General features: G+C 41.7%; 2 protein-coding genes across 7 annotated transcripts in view; one reads left to right on the top strand and one right to left on the bottom strand.

The window, feature by feature from the left end:
* Positions 1–553: 553 nt before the first annotated feature.
* Positions 554–4749, bottom strand: thpo (thrombopoietin). 2 transcript variants are annotated; one of them, XM_084912789.1, is made up of 6 exons: positions 4659–4749; positions 3876–4583; positions 3663–3787; positions 3390–3476; positions 2534–2698; positions 554–713 (listed from the first exon to the last, which is right to left on the bottom strand). In XM_084912789.1, exons 2-6 carry the CDS (start codon positions 3886–3888, stop codon positions 567–569), a joined length of 537 nt encoding a protein of 178 aa, XP_084768915.1. In that variant the 5' UTR covers positions 3889–4583; positions 4659–4749; the 3' UTR covers positions 554–566. The 2 variants fall into 2 exon arrangements, with proteins under 2 accessions (XP_084768915.1, XP_084768916.1); XM_084912790.1 differs by lacking the exon at positions 4659–4749 and having other exon boundaries at positions 3390–3440; positions 3876–4494.
* An 850-nt stretch (positions 4750–5599) lies between these two features.
* Positions 5600–23527, top strand: part of clcn2a (chloride channel, voltage-sensitive 2a) — a 60563-nt gene continuing 42635 nt past the window's right edge. For 4 of the 5 annotated variants that reach the window (XM_084912782.1, XM_084912781.1, XM_084912784.1 and 1 more), the window contains exon 1: positions 10734–11191. In XM_084912782.1, coding sequence (XP_084768908.1) covers positions 11141–11191 — 51 coding nt within the window. In that variant the 5' untranslated portion in view covers positions 10734–11140. Of the gene's footprint in view, positions 5717–10733; positions 11192–23527 lie in introns of those variants that run through there. The other variant, XM_084912783.1, reaches the window with a different exon arrangement.

Below are 23527 nucleotides of genomic sequence, written 5' to 3'. Positions count from 1 at the left end.
GCAATGCTCTTATTTAAAGGGTAAACAAGATAAGATTTAAAAGTGCAAAGAGAAAAACACATTTGCCTTCTGCTAAAAAGATATTGCAGTATTAGCAGGGCTGAAGAGCAACAAATATGTTGGAATAAGTCTCATTCTGTTTACATCATCAAGCTGAAAAAGATCTGGAACCAGGATTTAGATAATACAGATGCTGTCTGAAGGCATCATAAAAACGCTACATGGCAGATTGCCTGTTGTAGGATCTACCGGCTTACAGTCGTATTTAAAGCATCTGCACTGTCCTGCAGAATGATACAAAGATAAAACTCAAACAAACAAACATAAAACGCCTCAATATCATACATTCATTTTTCTTATATTCATATTACCCTGGCTTTACTTTCTCTTAATGACCGACAGATAGTGAAGTATTCACTGTCTTCTGGCTATGAAAAACAGAACATCCATAACAGTGACTTATGAAAAAGGTGACGGAAAAAAAATGTAGATCAATCCAGTTTTTGCTTTGATGGACCTCCTTCGTTAGCGACCCCCAGCTGCAGTAGCGAAAAGCTACTCCCGTATCACCGGGAATTGGTGCACCTGTGCTCCAGGCCAACCATGAACCACTCCAGCTTGGCTGAGATCAGCAGGTTGTAACTCATCAGGACTGTTCTCAGACTCTGAGTGCTTCGAGGAACACAAGACAGCGATGGAGTCACCACTGGCCCCTGGTGGTTGAAATAGGAAACACAGCAATGATGTGTAGTTTTTAAAATGGAAATGGGGAAGAGCATGAAGCCTGTGAAAATGTTTGGAGTCACCTGGAAATGAGATTGTTGTTGAACTGGGCTATTATTGACAGTAAGTGGTTTAGCCTCGGTGTGTTTTAATACCACATTCTATTACCTAATATTATAGTTAAAAAGATCTTTTATTTCCTATTTGATGACTATTTTTTTATTGTAGTAGCACAGCTGATTTTTTTTTCTGCTGTTTAATTAAACTTTAATTTAGTTAGTCATTATCTGGAGCATCCATCTTTTTTATGGATGATTATAATTGTAAAATGGACCAAAAGTGTTTACCACTCGCTTTATAGAAAAGCACAAACTGATTCTAAACAGCATAAAAATGAAAATTAGATTAGATTAGCATCCAGATAATGGTATTGGAGGCAGAGCTGTAAATTAAAAAATAAAACCCAACTAAGACTGTCCACTAAAAGGTAAAGACGGGCTCACAAATAGGATGATAAAATGGGAGATTTGTACAGGATCAAAGGAATCTTTAATAAGGAAGGCTATCAGTCCTATCGGTCCTCTGGATGCTGCTTAGTTGGAGCCAGGTTGCTCCTATAACAGGACCGAGCAGTAGATCCAAACTATGTAGAGAAGAAGCAGGTAGCAAGTATCCTGATTGAGCGGGCAGCACACTTGTGAGAAGCACTTTATGAGGCTTGAACATGCTGAAAATTGAAAATACTAGCAGTGCTACTCCTCAGCCTGCTAGCACTTATGATATAAATTTGAAAAATCGCAGATGATTTTCAGGAAAGTTGAATGTCTGACTTTGACCTTGAGGTCAACGTCACTGGGATTCAGACTACTTGGAGATTTCTAGCAGATACACCAATCTCAAAATCCTACGTCGCCTCATTCATGAGTTATCACATTCACAATCTTGGGTTACCACACTGCCAGCCTAGCAGGGTGACGACAATACACCGTCAGCCTTTTACATCTGAGGGGTAGCAAGAAGACTGTCAAAGGTTTGACATGCTTTGTCGTTTCTTTGACATAAACAAAGCAAAATATTATTATTATTTCAACTAAAAATAATTATTTCTGTATTTGTTAGTGCTGTACTAAATTTTTTATTCACTTTACACCTGATTGGATGATTAAAATTATGAGTTTTCATGTCAAATATAATTTCTTTTTGGGTGAACAGCAAACCTGTGCTCACGGACATTGAGCTTAAGTTTGTGGTCTTGCCCTTATGACTTCTGAGAACAACTTTCTCACTAACAAAGTATGTGCCGTTATCTTCTTCATGTCCTGAGGAAGGAAAGCTCGGGTCACACAGCATAACATCATCGCTTCCAGTGCACGAAGATTCCAGAAAGACTCACAGACTTACGAGAAACCAGGATATTTCCACGCCAGAGGAAGCTGATAATGCCTCTGGATCACATGCACACCAGTGGTAGAGAACCCCGTTACATGTGTTCCCTCACGATGTGCGAACTTGTATCAACACAACACGTGTCGTAATGTGTCTGATGTGCTTGAGTGACAGAGACACTCAGTCAGCTTTTGGATTTGCAGGTGAGAAGACATGCAGACTTTAGTTTGACAGTGAAAGCTTCTAAGGAGCTGAAATTCTACGTTACCTAAAGAAAATATCTGAATCCAAGACATTCAGAAATTTTGTGGCCAAATTTACAGCTAGTCTACCATTTGCACTTACGCTGAACGGCAAATCAGTGCTTAATGGGAGTGCTTATGAGCTTGTTTGCATGCAATTTGTCACTGTGAGTGCGTCTTACGCTCAGCTGAAGGCGGGTGAGGATGAGCAGGTAGTTGTTGATGTTGTTCTCCAGTCTCTGCAGCAGCAAAGCGCCACATCCTGTCGGTCTGAGGCTCCTTTCAGACTTCACACCCTCGACAAGAAGCCTTAAAGATGCAACTATCTCTCCTCTCTTCTCCCGCTCCTGCAGTTACATGCACATTCAGAAAAGGGAGGAGAGGTAATAAAATGTTTGGCAGCACTTCATAATAAAGCCCATGACTTATGGTGCAATTTTCGATCGTTTTACGTGTAATTTTTCTTGATTTAGGGGGTAATTTTCAGTACCTAAAAATACTTAGAACAAAAAGGTTTTAAAGGAAAGAATAAACAAATTATACTTTAAGTATTTTGCTTAATGTGAACCTTTTGTGTATATCAGCATCCTAATGTTTCCCAAATTACCCAAAGTTGACGATGAACCCTAAATGTCTATTAGTAATATACGAAGGGGAGGTTAAGATATTACATAATGCAGCCCACAGCCTTAATGAGGAAGCAGTGTTTGTCTTTTCCTCTAAAATAGCCCAAAGGTATTTTTCTACATATTAAATTGACAGTGTAATCTGGGCCTGCTTTATAATAACCCAAAATGTGTTCACTGCTAAATGCTCACAGTGCAATTTGTTCCTTAATTAGTTTAAATCCTCCAATTTGATACCAAGTTGTTCTGTTGTGCCTATTGTGCTGAACATTACACCCTAAATTCAGACAAAACACACTGTGAATACTGGGAAATTACACCATAAGCTGTGGGCTGTGGTACAAAGTGCTACCAAATGTTTTACTCAAATCTGCTGCGGTGGAGGATGGATTCATATGTGTGCCAGCATTACCGATTTGTGTTCCCAAGATGCTGCGTGAAGCTCAGTGCAGGGTAGCTGAACCTGTGTGGAGAGGGTTGCCGAGCCATTACAATTACTCTGCAACGGAGGAGACACGGGAGAGACAAGTGACAGAGACAAGACAGACAGGTGGACAGGCTGACTACAGGTAACAACAGACAACAGACGGATTAGATACAGCATCCAGATGGAGGTTGTGAGACAACCCATTTCTTTAAAATAAATTGATCTTGAAGCCAGAGAGAGAGGCAGTGACATTCTTACCAGTGCACTGGACATCTCGGGCACAATATTCAAAGCCTTTCTGGCTGCTCTACTGCACACAAACTCTGTGGACTTGGTCTCACTGTCCCACACTTCAGAGGCTATCATACAGAGCAGCAGAAGTCCTGGATAAGGTCAGAAATACATGCTGAAAGTGAGCCGTCCCAATAAAGTTTGTAAAAAAAGACTCATAAGTCAACCTTTTGTACTCACTGCTTAAAGCCATGCCCTGCTTGGCTTCTCCTTATGAGTCCACATTTGTTCCATTAAAAGATGTGCCCAGAAATTGAAAATGTGGAAAATGCCCAGAGTCTGTTGTGGTGTCCTGTTTGTCTTCTCACCACTTGATTTCCCACCTTCTCATTCAGTAGTGGGAAGTGCGAGTGTTATCTAGCCTGAGAGCAGGATGTGCTCCAACTTCTCTGCTGCGCAGCATAACAGAATGTTATAAACTGAAAGTGGCATTTTATTGATATCAGCCAGACTATTTTGCTTCTGAGTTGGCTGTCGTAGTACTCGGGGAACAGCATCGTTGCTGGAAAACAGGTTAATGATCTATTATTGTGAAAGAATCCATTGACACAGCTGTCCTGAAAGATATTTACTTTTCGTCCAGGTTAGCGCTGGCCAATAGAAGTCACAGCCAGGGTACATAAACGTCCCCAAACTGCAAGCAGGTGGGTGTGTGTAAGCACCGTGGGTGTATAACCTGTGTGTGATGACATAATGCATGCGTGACTTAATGTGTTTAGAGAATTTGAGGCGCCCTAAACGTCCAGCAGATTGCAAATGTTTCATTTTTTAACAAAAGCTTATAGAAAGACACAGCTTGTAACTTCTAAACAGGCTTGCGGTCTTTGCAGGCAGGACAAGGTGACATCACTGGCAACGTGATTACCCACTCGAGGGTCGCTTAATAGCCTGTAAACATGACAGAGAAGGAGAAGTGAACAGTCTGCACCCGGATGCATGCAATCACCCACCGGGTTGCGCTACCTTTAGGGTCGCAGCTGGAGGACGAAGCGGTGAGGCTCCAGTTCAGCTGCCATGTGAGGGTTAAGGTTAAAAGGAGGCGCATTAGCTGTCAACACACATGGACAGGAGACAACGTGGGGAGTGCACCATTCATCCTCATTTTCAGTCACACGCGCTCATCCTCCTACCACCTCAGTCTGGACATTGACTGAGCCCCGCTGTCTTCACCTTCCTGCACCCGAGCTATTTTTGCGTGTCATGATTAAGACGCACGACGCTTAATATGGGACCTTAAAGTGTTTGCGCGCGCGTGTGGTGGTGGTGGTGCCACATGCGAGCAGAGAGGGAGAGAGAGAAAGAGAGAGAGAGGGATGCAGAGCATGACCGAGCATCAACACTCAGTCTATGTTCTATTTTCCCCCTCCAAGCTTCCCTCTGTTTCTGCAGTCGATCCCGGCCGCTGTTAATTAAGACGAATGCGCGACGCCGATCCGCATATGATGAGCGGAGCGCCTGGATTTCTGCACACGAGGAGAAAACTGCGGTCTGTAACATTGACGGTACCCGCATTGCATCACGGACACGACACCCGGTACCCCGCTGTCTCCCTCCCACCTCAGCAGGCGCAGATGAGGAGGCTGTAGCATCTTATCATAGAGTTTCTTTGACTTGTGCAGCCGCGCTCTCAGGCGGCCGGCTGCTGTTGCTCATGGTCTCCAGATTCAGCCAACAGCTGGCTGCTCCTCTGTGCGCCGTTCTGGAGGCGCAAAGCCGGTAATTACGCGCGGTGCTGACAACTTTGGCGCGGCGCTGTATGGAATGCGCACCAGCAACAGGCCATTCTCTGGGATCTACTGAGATTTCCCTTCCTGGGAGTAAAGTGCGATTTTCGGGAGTCATCTGCAATCAGATCGCCTCATCGACTGAGTGAGCGCTACAACCTGTGGCTGTGCGCCACTTTATTTCTGTCAAAATCCTGCTAAGGCGCAATGGAAGGACAGAGCTGACGGTTTTGAATACGTAGCCCGGAGAGCAGGGGAAAAAAGGGAGAGAGGAAGACAGCAGCCCAGGGAAAAAACGTGAGTGCACAGCTGGATCAGTGTCTCTTTTCTGTCTTTTTTTAAAGTATCAAATGTCACAAAATGTTCCAAAGTTTGCTCATTCCAGGGTCAAGGGCAAATTCTAACTGAAGGTCTAACTGGGCTTTGGTGTATTTGCTGGTGTTCAGGTTTCGTTTTGTCTTTATTTCTTCTCAGTTTTCTTATTCTCTATCAGCTGTATCAGCCAACAGGAATGAAAGACAACTGAGAAACTTGGCACACAAAACAGAAGGGGCACAGGTGGTTGCACATCTTCATGTTGCAGAGGAATGACTCAAGGTGCTTGTGGCAGTGTGGCTGTATCACACATCTATGCCAAATGTTCCATAACAAAGCAACTTTGCCAGTGATCCGTATGTATACACCACCTAAACATTCATTTAATTCTAATGACAGGCTTTTTATATAATACGGAAGAGCGTCTTACCTCATGTAGACACCGAGGATCACTGGGTAAGAAACACATCAATCTGTCTGTGGGTTTTTTTTCCTCCTGTATGCTGGTGCCACACTGGCCTCCGTGCACAGGTGATAGATTTCTAAAAACTCCTGTAGAAATGGAGAGATGTGGGTCAGTGTGCTGGTGCTTGGGGCTGCAGAGCACCCAGTTTCTCTGCTGTCAGGACCACAATACACACAATACCTCTGCCCGTTTATTAATGCCAGGTCCTTGATATAATGATGCCAGTGACACATATTGCTCTCAAGGCCGAGTTGGAAGCCCACGGTGCATATGAACACGAAGAGCATGAACAATTGTTTTTTGTGAACATATGTGTTTCTGTGCGTGTGTTTTTAGGTAAAATTCCACAGTGGTCTCTGAGGGCCTGGTTCATTTTGGTGCCTGTGGCCCAGCGCTTTGAACCGGTTGCCTTGCCAACAGCCAATAAGCTGCAGCCTTCTGCAGGACCGTCAGCCAGTCAAACTAGTCCCCACAGGAAGTTATGATGTTTTTTATTCAGGATGACCTGAGACTGGTTCAATTTTTTAATGTGAGAACCACAATTTCAAGAATTTATTAGCAACCTGCCATTTGGTGGTAAAACTTTCTAACAATGCAAGTAGCAGTTTAGAAAAGACTCTTTGGTTTGGCTTAAAAAAAGTTTGAAACGTCCTGAAACCAAACAGAAAAAAATATTGGCAGACATGAAGTTTTTTTTTTTTTTTTGAAGCAGTGAATCCCTGGAACAGTGGTTATCGTTTAGGTGTGAGGCCCACTTGGCAGCACATCTGTCAGGGCAGTAGATTTCACTGCCAGTATGTAGCACCTCTGAAAAGCCTTCCAGTGAAAGCCCAGAGAGATGACTGCTTGCAGTATAATTACACGGCACATGTGGGAAAAGGAAATGATCTGAATGTGTAGCAAGTCTTCTTGTGTGAGCGTTTGGAGGTGGATACTAGCTCTCTTGAGACACACACATGCACAGATGGGTGACAAATTATAGGAAAAACATGAACACTTGTGCAGGGTTTTCTGTCTCAAATAGGCCTTTGTGTGTGACCGTTGATTAATCTGCACAGAGGAACGGCAATGAGCCTGTGTTACTTTACCTAACAGAAATCTGTGCATTTCTCTGTATTTTATAATTGAATAAATTAAACACTACTTAAAATATAGTCAGTACAGTCCTAGTAGTTAACTTTTTTTCCCCAAGTCCACTTCTGCCTTTAGAGGAAAAGGTCACTCCAAAGCATGTTAAAACATCACATCAAGAAACATTTCTATCCTTGTAGGAATGCTCTCTTACTGAATGACAATGCCCATATTCATTAGTATGAGAATGGCATGAATCATAAGCTGTGGCCTTTGGATCAGTGTGTTTGGTAGGACAATGACCCATCCCTCCAACTGAGCTCCAGAGATTTGAAAGTGTTCTGGCAGCACGCGGTGGCCCGACACCTTACTAAGCCACTTTGTCTTCTTTTTTGTTTTATTGTTTCTTTTTATTTCCACCCATCTGTTTATACACACCACAGTTTTATGACTCATAAGAGGAGTGGTTACAAATACTTAAAGGGGATCTGCTGTAGTGTTCATTAGCACAGAGCAGAACTATAAAATACTTCTTGTGGAAATGTTTGGCAGCAAGTTTTCATGCAAAATGCACTTGCAGGCAATGCATATTCTCCCTCAATCCATCCATTTGTCTGTTTTCTTAACCACTTGCCTGATTCAGGGTCGCAGCAGCACCGGAGCCTATTCAGGCTGTTATTAGACCAGAGGTGTGATACACCCTGCTCGGGTCTACTAGTCTGCTGCCTAAATCTATAGGCGTAGAATAAAGTGTGTTAGAGAGGGGAGTATGAGAAGTGAACTGCAAAGTTATGATTATAATTTATTCTATATTCTATAATTTGGTGTTTTAAAGTTGGTGCTGACAGCACTATTCAGCACATTTATCCAGAAAATTGGTTCTTTGAGTTTAAATCTTTCAATTTCACATCATTATTCATGCCATTAGATCACATCCGCTTCAGTTTTGAACCAGTGTCCATGTGCTCGTGTGTGCTTTTACTTCTTTTTTATTTATTTCTTTACTTTTGGACGAATTGTCAGAAAATACTTTTGTTGCGTTCACTGAGTGAAGAATGAAAAAGCTTTGCAGAGAGAAATGTATTTTAGTTTCCAGCACAATATGAGGCATTTCCAGCTCGCACATTTTCCACATAAAAAATCTCTTATATTTTCCTCATTTCATCCTGAGAGTGTGCTGCCTTTGTGCTTCAAAGAGTCAGAGAGTTACTGTCATTTTAGCTCAGATTGCATCAACACGAGAATGTTTAAAAATTTAAGGCCACACGATACAGATTTCTCATGTGAAACTCAGCGTAATTGTTATGGGAGGCGCTAAACGGGCTGAGAAAACAGTTGCATCTTGTCTGTGGCTCCCAGAGGAGATTTCTAAAGTCAGTGAAAACAACTTTGATCATGTCATCAGGGTTATGTTCGGTTTTAGCACAAAAGAGTGCAACACCAACTTAATTACCCCGCAAATGATGGAGGGCTCAATTACACACACTAATGAGTTGCTTTATGGGAATTCACTTTGACCTTGCTTCAATTTTGCCCACTTCACTTTTCATGTTTGAGAGATATTATCACACATGCTGACTTATCTTTTTAAAATATCCATGAAGGATTTAATGCAGTCAGATGCTGTGACATAGACCGACAAACAAGATCCTCTACAGGCTTTGCCAAAAAGTGATTGCTGGTATTTAAACTGATGTAAATGACTTGCTGACCTGTAATCTCTCAAACATATCTCTCTTGAATGATATCAAGCCATTTTGAGACACAAGGTAGAAGCTGCAGTCAGTAATTTTTATATAGCCTTGAAAACGTCTCATTAAGATAAAAAAAAAGAGACAGCCGACCAAAATACAGGATAAAAAAACATGAGTGAGGGAAATAGGTATTTGATCCCCAAGCAAAACATGATTTAGCACTAGATGGAGAAACCCTTGTTAGTGAGTACAGCTATAAGATGTTTCTTGTAGTTGCTCACCAGGTTTGTGCACATCTCAGGAGGGATTTTAGCCCACTCCTCTTTACAGAAGCTTTCAAAGTCTTTTAGGTTTCTTGGCTGGTCTGGAGACTTGCTAGGCCACTCCATGACCTTAATGTGCTTCTTCTTAACGTACTCCTTTGTTTCCTCAATGGTATGTTTTGGGTCACTGTTATGCTGGAAGGCCCATCTATGACCCATCGTCAGTGTTGTGACTGAGGGAAGCAGGCTCTCGACCAAAAGTTTATGGTACATCGGTGCTAATTTTGACAACAAAATTTGATTAAGTTCATCTAAATCTTTTACTTTTAGGCAAATTTTAGTCAACTACAGATCACTAGGTCAAAGTAGACTAAATCTAAAGTTGATTTTGTTGACTGAAATATAATTTTTAAAAGTTTGTTGTGTTTTTATCAGTGAGAAGTGCTCCACACGGTTTACAAAGCGTCTTATTCTCCTTGACATCAAGTACAAAATGTATCCATATGTCTGTTCCTCTCTTTCTCTTACGAGAAGACCAGGTAGTTAGCCCCCCCCCCCCACCGTCAATCCTGTTTCTCAGAGGCAGATAAAATGTGTGCACCTAACCTTACTGCACAAGGAGATTACCTCTGACCAGATCACTTTCACACTCATCCCGCTTTTGTACACTACTTAATAGTTCTGATTGGATTTCATCTCTCCAGAAAAGTTTCATCTTGTTTTTATTCATTGACACAAATGTCAGTACATTTCCATCCCAGTTTTTGTGCTGGTGCATTTGTTTTTATTTAGTTATCGTCTTGTTTTTATCAGAAGAAAAGGTCATTGATAAAAACTGATCAAAATTATTGGTCAGTAAAATGAACACTGTTGTACATGGCTCCGTCCTTTGTCCCCCCAATGTAACAAAGTCGCTCTGTAACCTTAGCAGAAAAACAGCCATAAGGCAGAATGTTTCCACCTCTGTGCTTGATGTGATGTGGGGATGCTGCTCTTTGGGTCATACACAACAGGGAGGATCGAGCTGATGCCAAACAGCTTGATTGTGGTTTCATCTGACTTTCTCCTAAACCTTCTTCCATATATGTTTCTTCCATTTCCAAATAATCACACCAACAGCTGTCACCTTCTCACCAACCTTCCAGAATTCCTGCTGGGTTGGGCATCACTTATTTGACTCAAATGTGTATAACACCTTCAAAAATTCGATTGGTTACAGCCTATTAACCCCAAAATATAAAAAAAAATATACAAGGACATTAAACGTTTAAAAAAAAACAAAAAACAACTACAACAAAAAACAACAAAACACCAGAAATGACTTTTTTGTCACAACACCTCGTCCTGACAGCCTCGCTGGGATATTGTAAGGACTTCTTTCTGACACTCATTGAGCCATATAGCTAAGCCCACTACATTACTCATCACACTTGATCAATCCAGTGATGACTCAAATCAGGAGCAAAGGAGAGCTGGGTCGTCCATGATGTTTGTCCGAAACAATCTCGGCAGAGCCGCAGGCTACCCGACGCCCTCGCACTAAAGCACGAAAAAATAAAGCAGAATAAAATGCGAACATCCTCAAGTCCAGTAAGTCCAAAGAGAGACAGACAGCAGCAGCAGCGGCAGCACAGTGAGAGTGGAGGAGGGAGGCGGTGTATGCAGTCCAGCCTCACCAGCGCAGCTGTGACGCTACAGCCGGCCGTGGCTCTCAATCCGGTGCACCCACCTCGCTTTGCACCATGCAGGAGGTCTTACGATAAAGAAACCTGTTACTCTCTGCACACGAGATGGCAGGCGGCAGCACAGAGTCTTCCTCCTCCTCCTCCTCCTCCACAGACTGATTTGCGGGCGACTCCTGAGAGTCTCGGATTTGTTTTTTGTGGGGGTCTTTAATGAGGATATTGCCGCAATGGTGAAGGACAAGGCCGAAAACAGGACGCTCCAGTACCAGCAAACTTTGGTGAGTTTCACAGATCTCGATTTGAGTCGTGTGGAGGGCTTTCATGGATGCTTGTTTGACTGGAGGACGGGCGCAGCTGGTGCCTGTTCAGCCGTGTCCTGGACGAGAATAGCAGGAGAGTGTGCAGCTCCTGTGTCCAACATTTCTATACAAAACCAAATAAGATATCTATTTTTTTCTTTTAAAATATGAAGAAAGGGTTTCGGTGTGCTCCCCCTCCTGTGATATGTAGCGTCACTCGCTGCTCTCCAGTCATTCACCTTGATCCACAGGTGTTGCATCACTCTCAGCCTCTGCCTGCACCCACCCTCCTAATTAATCCCAATCAATTCCGATGTCACCAAACCACGTAAGATTAATTAGTTCGGCTTGCAGAATCTCATGCTTGCCTGTCTATATTAACCTCATATGTGTCCTAATTGCTTATTATTTAGATGTTAATAACCTTGAAATACATATCAGAGCCTGCTGGGTGCTTTTGTATTCCAATCATGTCCTGTATTTTCTTATCTTCTCCATTTCTCCTGCACATCTTGGTGTCCCCAGTAATGCCCCCACCCTCCCCTCTTTTATCTTCCTCTCAGCCCTCCTGTCTGTGAGAGTGGCCCCATGCACATATGAACTAAAAGTGGAGTGTTTCTGAATATTAATTTCCTCGTGCACTAGTTTTCCTCACTTATGTCATTTCACTTGGCTGACAGTGATACCCTGGAGCACTTGAAACAGTGATATTCAGATAAAGGGAATGAGAGAGACAGACAGATTGGCAGGGAGTCAGTCAGGCAAAGCAGTGGATTAAAGTGTCACCCTTCACTGATTTGTGAGCCTTGGTCTGCAGTTGTCTTTTAGCTTCTGGTGACGTGTTTTTTTGTCTCGCGTGGATTTGCACATTTGGACTTGAGATCTGTTGGTCAGTCTGTGTTCGTGCAGCAGCATAGGTGTTAAGTGGTACAGAGGTGTTTTTGCTGTTCTTGTTTGTGTGGGGGATCGATGCCGCGCCGTGTGCCTGAGCGTTAAGATCAATAGTAATGTAAAATGTAATGTAAAATGGCAGTCGGTGTCTCTGAGGATTGGAACGTGCCATCTATCCCCAGAACCTCCTCTGGCCATAGGACTGCGATCAATGGCTTTATCATTCACTCCCCGTACAGCAGTCCATTACCCCAAAAATAGATATGTGTGTGTGTTTCTCCACATGCTTGCCATGGTGCAGTGTGTCTCGTAATGCTTCCTATAGGTACAAAGTGGCAGCGCTATTCATCACATACTTTCGTGCAGGTGAAACATCTGTGCTTCTCCCGGGGAAAACTGAGAGATGGATACAAATAAAAAAATCTGATAAGTAAAGGCTCGCAGTGTTTCTTCAAAGTGTGGCTGCAGTCTAAAATTGGATTCTAATGTTGACAAAAGGATCTTTTGTGTTTTATTGTTTGCCATCAGCAAGATTCAGAGGATTTTCAGTAATGCTTGGATTTTGGCAGCAGAGGAACACGGGTGCTGTAGCAGGAGTGAGCAGATGACACGGAGCAGATAGAGCGATATAGAGATCTGTTTGATAACTTCTGCCGGATGAGGAAGCGCAGAAACACCATCCCTTCATTTACACGTATTGTAGTCCAAAAAAAGGCTTTCCCCTCCTGTATTTACACTATACTGGCAAAAATCTTTTAATACACCGAGCAGCAGTTTTTACAAGACAATGAGACAAAAATAAACCTTTAATTTATTACTGCTGTTGGAGCTGGAGCTTTTACAGCCTCTCAGCGCTGCTGTGACAATCCATTAAGAAAAGCTGTGCTGGGTATTACAAACTTGTCATATAAATGGTACTAACAACTGAATAATTGATACAATTACATTGCAGATGGCCATGTTTGCATTTCTTATTAGAGCCACCCCTAAAGTAAACTGACTTCTGAGATGTAAATAATACCCACTGATATATTGTGCACCAATGCTGCACAAAACCCCAGCTCTTGGAAATTGCTTTGGAAGGAATTCACAGTCTTCACCGATGTCTCTGAGCTTATTATCCAAAGAGAAGAGCAAAAACTGAGAAAAACAAGTTATTAATAACCATTGAGACTTTCACAAGAAGGAAGCATGAATGAATTTGATCATTTTAGGCAGTAGCGGTTGTTTTCTGCAGGAGGAATCTGCGTGTGACAGTTTGAAAGCAAACAACAATTTGGTGCATGGGTCACTGGCTTCTACAACTGTCAGGTGCAGTGGCATGCTGGGACGGCGTGCGGCGGCTTTCTGCCTCCCCGCTGTCTCGTGGGACGGAGGAACGGAGCAGGTAAAGTGAAAAAGAGGCAGGTCAGAGACTGAAAAGAAAAGAGACAGACGGTGTTGTGGTGACTTGGTTGTCGAGGTGTTGCCGCTTCCATCTGAAGCTTTTTCAAAGGCCTTTCTCAGAGGTGTGGGAGGTCTGAATGTGTCATTGGGTTTGCGTGTGTTTTCTCTTTTCAGAAGCGTGGGCAAGTTTGCTCTATAGGTCCTGCATGTGCAGTTAGTTTGTGATTATACGTGAGTGTGTGTTTGTGTGGGAGGGTATGCACTGCACCTACGCATATGTCTGCCTACGTACACAGTCTTAAACGAGTGCGTGGTGAAGTCGTTGTCAGAGCAGATGTCAGCAACAGCCCGTTCGTGTCCTTCCCGCAGCAGGAGGCTTTTACATTCGACTGCTGCAAGGATCAAAGTCCTCATCCACCTGAGAAGGAGAAGCCAGCCGCGCTCCCCCGCCACTATCACCACCAACACCACCACTAGAGCACTGCAGCGCCGCAGAAATATACAGCACCTACTGTACACATGTTGAAATATCTTTTTTAAAAATGTATGGAAGTCTACACAAGGTGTTTTTTTTTTATTTGTGTCTTTTAGCGATCCAATTCTTGCTATTTTAAAATCACTTTCAGCATGTGTGTGGCCGCTGACTATATAAAGCAACATTACTGCATTTTTATGTAAAGAGAGCACACTGTGGCACACCAGGAAAGAAATCAATTTGATATTTTCCCAGCGAGACCGAATTTTAGCATGTGGATTTCAAATTCTTGTATAGATTATGGAGATTTTCTCAAAAATGTTCCTTTATTTAATACAAAAACCCAACTTACGTGCATCTTTTTCATACATGCATCCATACAAATACAGTGCTAACACACTATTTTCATAGCCTGCTAGTATGCACAGATTGCCTCTAGATCAGCAGCGAGCAGGCGCTCTGTCTACAGAAAACTGGACTCACCAGTGTGAGTCTATTGCCTCTCTTCTTTCTTTTGTATTGTTTGGTGCAAAGTGTCACAGACCAGTTGGGTTGGTAAATATGAACATGCTGCTTGCAGTTTACTTGTGTCACTCGGAAGGATTTCTGCCTTTTGGAATTAACAAAAGTGTTACCATTTCTCTCAGTGCCATTTGGTGCAGCTAGCTTCAAAAGTTGCCTTTGCGCTCTATGATGAGATCTCTTCAGGATTCAAACACTGTATACATTTATATTCATATATTTCAGCCTCTTTCTCTGTTGTTGTTGTACACACACACACACACACACACACACACACACACACACACACACACGCATACACACACATAAAAGCGCTGTCTCTTCAGGGGGGGTTTAGTTGCTCTTAGTCAGCATTCTGTTCGTTCTCCCACACAGACACTGGCTCGAGTCCATTTCAGGTCCTGTCACTTCCAAATAGTGCTGTTACCTGCACACAATTGAACAGGCCACTGCAGAGACTGCAGACAGAAGAAAATCTCATTTTAGGCGCTTCTTAAAATAGCCCGTGCTCATTGTACTGTGTTCATGAGCCAAATGGTATCCATTAAAAAAAATGCATAGTAGCCATTAAAAATGTTTAAATGGTTACATGCTCTGTCGAACAACTTCAAAGTGGATGCAGGGGACAGTAACTTAAAACTCAAATAGTGAAATGTTGACAAACCAAAATTCATGATTAGCAACGTGTAAAACAAAGCGGTGGACGAGTAAATGTGCTCAGTAACTAAAAATACAGTAAAGGTCAATGTCAGAGGCAATATACATTTATCCTATGATAATAACGGCATAGTTGGTTGATGTGGCAATAACTAATTTAACTAATTTATATACTGTTGAGCAATACTGAAAGCACAATATCAGGCTAAATGTGTAACTATGCTGACGGGTGGGTGATTAGGGTGTACGGCAGGTCCTCAGCTCTGATTCCAGGCAACCTGGATATTTTTTGTCTTAACGTCATCCCACTGCTCTCTTTCCTTACACTTCCTGATTTTCTCTCTACTGCAACTCCCCATGTCACTGGATATATTCCTTTTCCTTTCGGCTTAGGAGAGATTGCCGCCTGTGTGGAACGTACAGGAGGCGGCACACATGACAAACACTCGCTTGCTGTGAAATCACTGAGCTGTTACTGCTCTGTTCTTATATTACTGCCGTCAAATGTCATACAGATTTTATAGTAGAGAGCTGGCAGGTTAAAAAAAAAAAACCTTTGTGACAGATCTTAGCCGGGTACGGTCTATGGATGTAGTAATAGCTTCAAGCAATATTTTCATGACTAATTATGAATTATCTCCATGATTTCTAATATTCAAATCAAAAACCTGCTTTTTCATCCCCTGAAAGTTCAAAACCCAAAGATATTTAGACTCATATAACACAAAGGAAATCTTTTTCATTTTCTGACATTTAGGCATCTGTTGATAGACTAATCAGTCGAGTCACTGCAGGGTTGAACTTCAATCAAATCTAAAAGAGCAAAATGAATAAAGTTCAAATAAATAACAACATCAAGGCTTGGCTGAAGAGGTACCGAAGTTTGCAGGATTGACAGTTCAATATGAGAGAGGCCCGAGGGAACCAGATGATTCCAATTGGATGGATCGTGTACGTGTGTGCATGCGTGTGTGCGTGCGTGTGTGTGTGTGTGTGTGTGTGTGTATGTACACCATGAACAGATGAACAAGAGGCATTGGGGAAAATAATATATGAAACACAGTGCAGTATTGAATTTTTGCAGACACCTGACTGCTAACCACATGATGCTGACTTGTCCGTCGTTTTGGAAGTGTTACATTCACGGTGACAATGTAAGGTCAAGTGAATAAGGCCTCAGTCACACAGGCCAGTAACCCCCTGGCAACAATATTACAGTTTGCCTGAAGATATTGTACAACTGGTCGTGAGGGAAATTGTGTTTTGTGACTGGTTGCAACTGGTTTGATCAGTACAAGATTGACACGTATCACCTGTAGTTTGCATGGAGCATGCTGTTTTGGTCTCCAGTTATTCTACAAGTGCAGAGCCATCAAGAAAGTTTCATTCAAATTAAATGGCTCTGTCCTAGCGGTAGTGAAAATGCGAAACATGTGACTCCAAACGGAAATGGTAACCATTTGCTTTCGTAGTAAAAGCTGCACCTTTTGAAACATGCTGGTTGCAGCAGTAAAGCACAGCTTTTATTTTGAAGGGGAACATACTCCGTTAGTAGTTTGCAAGGTCCTCTGTACAAACTACAGGTGACTGCAGCAATCTGTTGGCTGCTGAGGAGGTTTTAGGTGCAGTACCCGCTTTGGCACCAATTTCACCTGGTGACAGTTTTTCACCTCCAATAATCGCTCACCAGGGAATTCATATTTTTCCTTAGCGACCTGAGGTTGTATCACGTTCAACTCTTAAGCAACGTGTGCATGACGGCACCTACGTATACAGAAGCTTTTAAGCATAAAACACCATTAACCACAAAAAGAATGTACACACATTGTTGATTAAAAGTATCTTTTAACAGTTTGAATTGCACTAAATCAAATTTAAATGCTTAACATTTAGTTGCATATGCAAAAAAACAAAAACACCTCCTCTCAACACAAATGAGTCTGTGTTGATGTTTGAGTCTCTCTCAGTCCTTCGGCTGTCTCCCATCCCGTGTTCTGCTTTCCCACCGGTGTAACTGAAGTGTATTTTGTAATTTTTTTCCTCACACGTGTGCACAAGTCTGCTCGACTACAAAAAGGTTTTCTGCTGCGTGGAGCTCTGACTCACGGTTAACTATCCTAAAAGCAGCCTCCGCTACCTGCCTGAATGCAAATGTAGACAGTCGAGTGAGTCGAATGTGTCACTTCGTCCTCTAATTCAATTTTCCTGTCCCTGGAGGCTGCAGGGTCCAGATTAGCTCGAGTGCTTTAGTCCTCTTGTTGTTCTCCTGCTCTCATCAATACACACTCAGCATGCGCTTAAGTAATCACACGGCCTTGGCGGTATGTAGGAGTTTAAGGGTCTTTGAGTGACTTATGTATATATATATATGTATATATTGTACTATTCTTAGTTAGCGTATTGTCTGTCTTGTCTTAATGTTGGTTTATGTTGGTTTATAATGGAGCACTGTAACAAAAAAATAATTTCCCCCAGGGATCAATAAAGTATTCTGATTCTGATTCTGAAAACATCCGTCATTCACAACAGAAGAGATTAAAATCACGCCATGAATATGTGTTAATAAAAAGCAACAAGGATGGAAGTTTTTTGATGTTCCAGCCTTCATCATTACAGAGTCAAATATTTGTCCTTGGTGTCGCCTCCAGGTGAATAAATTGTCTTGCAGCGCTCCTGAGAATTGCTGAATCATATAGAACGTTTTAGTTAATCTGTTGTTCTGGACTCGCACATGGTCGGACTTAGAAAGGCAGGAGAGTGTGGTGTAACAGTAAAGTAGGGGGTCTTACGCAGTAGAACGTCGCAGGACAAGTGGTCCTCGCTTCTTGTTAAAATGTTGGTGGCTTGATTTGTAAAGCTGTGCTCACACTGCCAAAATAGACTGACTACTAGACATTTGAAAGGACATGGGCATTATAAAGCTACAGACTGAAGCTGACACTTGGTGCTGTGTGATGGACACGATGAGGGACTGATCAAAGTTGAGGAGGCCTCAGTTTTTTAGCAGCATTGCTTTAATACTGTAAAGCTCAACGAAGCGCATTTATTCATGTTCGCAGACACACGAGTCCAAATATAATGTTCATGAGTGCTGGAGCAGCATTTCAGTATAGCTAACCATGCTTTTTTTACAACCATTCACAAGTGATTAAAATTTCAGGTGAAGCCAAAAATGAATTAACAGTTTTAATGTTGATTATAAAAAATCAACTGTAAAACTAACAATAGGTTTGTCGATGCTTGCTTACAGTCAGGCTACACAAGTCAAGTGCTAATGGATGATTTTGTTGTGTATAATTGGCTAAAAAAAAGTCACCACCTGGATTTAACTAAGCAAACAGGTTAGAGCCTGCAGTAATTAGATAATTACTACAGTGATTACTGTGTTTTGGCTGATAACAGGGTTTTAAGCTTAACTGATGCAGTGTGTAGCTTCGCATTTCATTCTCATTACATATTCTGTGGTTATGAAAAAGATGTTCCTATGTGTCAGAAGCATCAAATCATTGGTTTTAGAGAGATTGTTGAAACTAAAGCTGGATTAAGAACTGTCCAACACGTTACTAAAACCAGGAAGGATAGTGGAGAAACATTACCTTTGAAGACGTTAAGAAACAAAACCTCATGAGTCGTCGTGATTGATTACTTAAATGTTTCTAGAAAAACAGTACAACTGGTGTTCATATTTAATAGCGAAAGTAAGAACATTTCCACATGCACAGTCCAAAGAGAACTCTGGGGATTGGGACTAAATTAATTATTGGTGACGCTAATTGGAAAGCAAAAGGTCTTCAGTTTGCTAGGGAGCGTAAAGATTGAACTCTGGATAAATGGAAAAAGGTCACGTGGTTCGATGAGTCCAGATTTATCCTCTTCCAGAATGAATAAATGTGATATTGCATAAACTCATTGAAAAGAATCTATGGTGAATACATGCAAAAAAAGGAATGAGTGTTTTCGGCTTACAAACTTTCTTCACATTGATGGGAGAATGTCTTAAATCGGTGCTGCAGGCTTACTGGCACATTGTGATATTATGGATACTAGACAGTAAAATTCTGTTTTCACTTTGCACTGAAATTTTTAAACAAAGTTTCAATCTGTTGCTGATAGAAGCAAATCTACCAAGTGTCATCACACGAACCAGCTTTGCAAAGCACTACATTGAGTCATGCCCTCAATGTTTTGTGTTCTTTACCATAAACGGGACTGGCAGCTGAAATCAGTCAAAAACTCAAGTGCACAGACATAGTGTCAGGCTGGTGAACACAGTGGAACATAAAACAGGCAGCTATGGATGCACGAATAGAAACTGTTAGCGACCAAAAGTATGCAATAGAGTAAACATTGGACTCCATTGTGATGTTTTAGTCATTGGTGTTTTGTTTCATGTGCTTCCATCTTGGTTGCCCCCAAGAAGATACTGGTGAAGGTCTCATCCAGAAATCAAAATACTTATTTGGGCTGCCAGGTTTGGTTAAGCCAATAGAAAATAAAACTTTCAACTTTTACCTGAAATGAAACATTTGAAGTGCAGGTTCAGGTCAGGAGATCACCAGGCATCCCAAGTGTCTTTTAAAGGTTCCAGGTAGAACCAAGTGCAATTGGGATAGCCAAATTAACCCTTAATCATTAACCCTATTGCTGCCAGTTAATATTAGTGAAGGCTTTGTGAAACCCAGAAATTTCAGGATTGTGCGTGAATCATATCGAGTTTTCGTTTTAGAACCCTTCTCCACAGAGACACCTACTGGCGTCTTTTGCTATTGTTACATTTTGGCTGTGCTGTGGCAGGCAGGAAGTGGGTCCAAATGCAGGACTCAAACACAAAAAAGGTAAACTTAGAACGGCAGCTTTATTCGCTGGGAAAACTCCTCCATAAAAATAAACTAAAAAAAACCAAAACAAACCAAAACCCTGAGTAAGAAACTAAGAACAAAAAACACTAGGAAAGTAGAAGTACAGAACAAAGCTAGAAAGCAGAACCATGGAGAGACTTAAAGCACATAAGGAGGTATAACGCAACAAAGGGCAAAGGAAAACACAGGGCTTAAATACAAAAGGGAGTAACGAGGGAATGGGAAACAGGAGGGAAACAGCTGGGACTAATCAGACATAATGAGACAAGAGGAAGCAAAATTAGATACACTGCACACAGGACAGGGACTATCAAAATAAAACAGGTGACAATCACAAAGACAGACTTGACACTGAGACACAGAGACATGACTGACTGGGGAGACAGAGGGAACATGGAGACAAGAGTGACTAGACGTGGAACACAGGAAAGGCAAAGTAACAGAAACCTAAATCCTAGGAACTACAAATAAACATGAGCAAAAAACATTAAAAAGACCCCAAACCTTGAATAACAATAATGAAGGAATATAAATTAACCAACAAACACAAAACACTGGGTCACAGACCCAGTACCCTGACAAAATGCCACTATGTTTGTTGTGATAACCACACAGGTTTTGTGGAAATGAACGTTGTCTTTGTAGGTATGCTAAACGTAGTCCTTGTGGAAGATGTGTCCTGTGCGGTGGGGTGAAGTGTGAACGAATGAGTCATTGTGCTGATTGAAAATGAAGATCAATAAGAGAAAATCAAGTAAAATATGTCTAATGTCTTCATTTGTCATATGTGCAGATTTTTATTCAAAATTATTTCATTTTCTGTTTTTCACTTCTCTCTTAGCAAATTAAGTCACATAACTGAGTTGTTGCAAGTCTACGCAGGAATTTTGTAGTTTTTGCTGAGATGAAAGTCATGGATATACCACAAATCCACTTGCCAATAAACTAGTGGATCATATGCCCTTGGAACAAATGATTAGTGAGGTATCTTTTGACCTCTACAGCAGGATCACCAGTTGCACTGTGGGTAAAATGAGCTTCTCTAACCCGGCTGTCAAAAAAATTCCCACAAACTGTCTCTTGCTGTGGTTTCTGCTAGTGATGATGGCTTTTAAGCTTTCTGGGAGTTTGCGGTGTCATCAAGTTTGCTCTACACTCTGTCAGTCAAGCCTAGTAGCAGCAGGTAAGCTACCTGTCAAAACCGGGGTGAAAAAAACCTCACTGAGCTCTGGTGATGTGACGTGAGTTTGGAGCAGTTTTTTGAAACATCTGCACTTTGTGAACTCGACACAGCATCGAAATGTCAGTACTGAGTGTCTCCTCACTAGTTGACATCAGAAGCTGCTGCTGCTTGTGGGGAAAAACATCTAATTTTGTTTTTAATTCATTGCATCACTCTAAATTTTAATACAATAGTAATAATGTTTAATTTGAGGTATGTTGCTTTTATTGTGATAAGGACAGAGGAAGAAGAGGCAGAAAATAGAGGAGGGCAGTATCTGAAGGCAGGAATCTGCTGCATGGGATATATGCAGCCTAACTGCTGGTTAGCCGTGTTTGTTATATTTAAAATAGTAAAAATTAGTAAATGTAACACTATTCTGTTCTTTTAAAATAAATGATTTTCTGTTACAATCATAGGTGTGTTCATGTTTAAAAAAACAACTTTTTAATATGATATAACAGCCATGATAGTTGCCTCTGACTACTCCGCTCCACTCAGGCTTTTGCTGCTATTTAACCAATTAACTGACACCACCTTATTCATTGGAGACGTGCCTTCTTTCTCTCTGTGAGCACTGTGATCAATGAGAAACCAGTCAATACCAATCAGCAGGAAGCAGGAGCCGAACTGGTTTTAAAGGGTTCAAGTGTGGGATGCTAACCGACTGATGTAGATACAGAGGTTAGCCATGTAGGAGTTAAGCTGGTTACAGATAACAGCTCATTTAACCCACAGGGTCCCACCTGCTGCTCTCACCGGGGGCCGTGCTCCAGATGGCCTGTGATTGGTTTCACACAGGCCGAAGTAAGAAGCACTAACAGGCCCTGTTTATACTCCCAGTGGGAGTTTGTCTGATGCTCATGGCGGATTTGTGTGCAACCATGTGTTTGCATGAAAATTTATTTGCCACCTTATAAAAGTCAGAGGGAATTGAGTTTCTGAGTGTAGTGATTAACATGGAGACGCTACTTTGCTGGTCAAGATCTTTAGACTTTGACTGATATGAGTCATTTAATTTGGGAGGTACTAATCTATTTGAATTTTATCTTCTATCTTCTGTGTCTAAGTGCTTTCTGTCTAAGATTCATATTCTGATGTACACAGCAACTCGGGGTTCAGTATTTTGCCCATGGACACTTTGGTGTGCGGACTGGACTGGACACTAGGGCTGCCACGATTAGTCGACTAGTCACGATTACTTCGACTATCAGAATCGTCGACGACTGATTTAATAGTCGACGCGTCGTTTGAAGCTTTGTAAGATCACAAAAGACGCAGGAATAAGTAGTAGGATTTAAGAGTGTAATAACGGACTGAAACAGAAGATGGCAGCACTGCATGTACAAGGATGCCAGCTGCCGTTAAACCCCGAAGAAGAAGAAGAAGTAGCTCTGTCCCAGAATTCATAGCGCAGCCCAGCTCAGTTTCCAACAATGGCGGCAGGTAGTTGGTTTTAATATTACTCTTATTATTCTTTCTGGGTCACAAAATAAACGTTTAACATATTTTCAGGCGAGAATGTAGCTGTGTAAACCTCAAATATCTGCTCAGTTTATCAAGAGACCACATATTTTCAAAAGCGCTCCGACGTTTTCGGAGACGTCTGTTACCCACTAAGCTCGATAGCTAGCCGGGGGCAAGGCTCACTAGAGCCGTGAGAACACCGGACTCCCGGCAAATTGTTTTCAAACCCACCGCCGTCTTTCGCTACTCAGGTTAAATATATATAAGTCACTTAGATAACTTTAAAATGTTATTGTTTGGCTTTTTGTAGTATTTTATTTGTTCCTGAGTAAATCTGTTTGGCTGAGATTAAAGTTATAGTTTTTACACAGCTGAATAAACGTCAAGCAGACAGCTGATTATCAGAAGTGTGAGATGCTGGAGAATTTACTCCGGTGTCCTGTTATATTTTAGATAGCAAGGAGTTTATTAAACTTCACCGAAACAATCTGCAAATTTCATTAAAATTTAATAAACTATCATCTTGTCTTTATTTTTAGTTAGCACATACCTTAAACACTTAAAGCTGTAAGCTAATGATAGTTATATAAGAGCAGATGCTGCTGGTGCAATAAGCTGTACGTCCAATGGATGATGATCTGATTAGTCGACTAATCGCAAAAATAATTGGTGACTAGTCGACTATCAAAATAATCGTTTGTGGCAGCCCTACTGGACACCCCTGATTCTTTTTGATTACATTAAATTGAAGCTGTCCACACCGCCCCTATTTTGTCAGTTTTTGCAGCACATTGTTTCTTTACACTCATGCTTTGTTCTTTTAGAGGTTTCTAGTG

Source organism: Perissodus microlepis, chromosome 18 (assembly GCF_051167445.1).
Source record: "Perissodus microlepis isolate ML-2025 ecotype Zambia chromosome 18, ASM5116744v1, whole genome shotgun sequence".
Classification (NCBI taxonomy): Eukaryota; Metazoa; Chordata; class Actinopteri; order Cichliformes; family Cichlidae; genus Perissodus; species Perissodus microlepis.
This window is presented reverse-complemented; position numbering and strand designations above follow the sequence as displayed.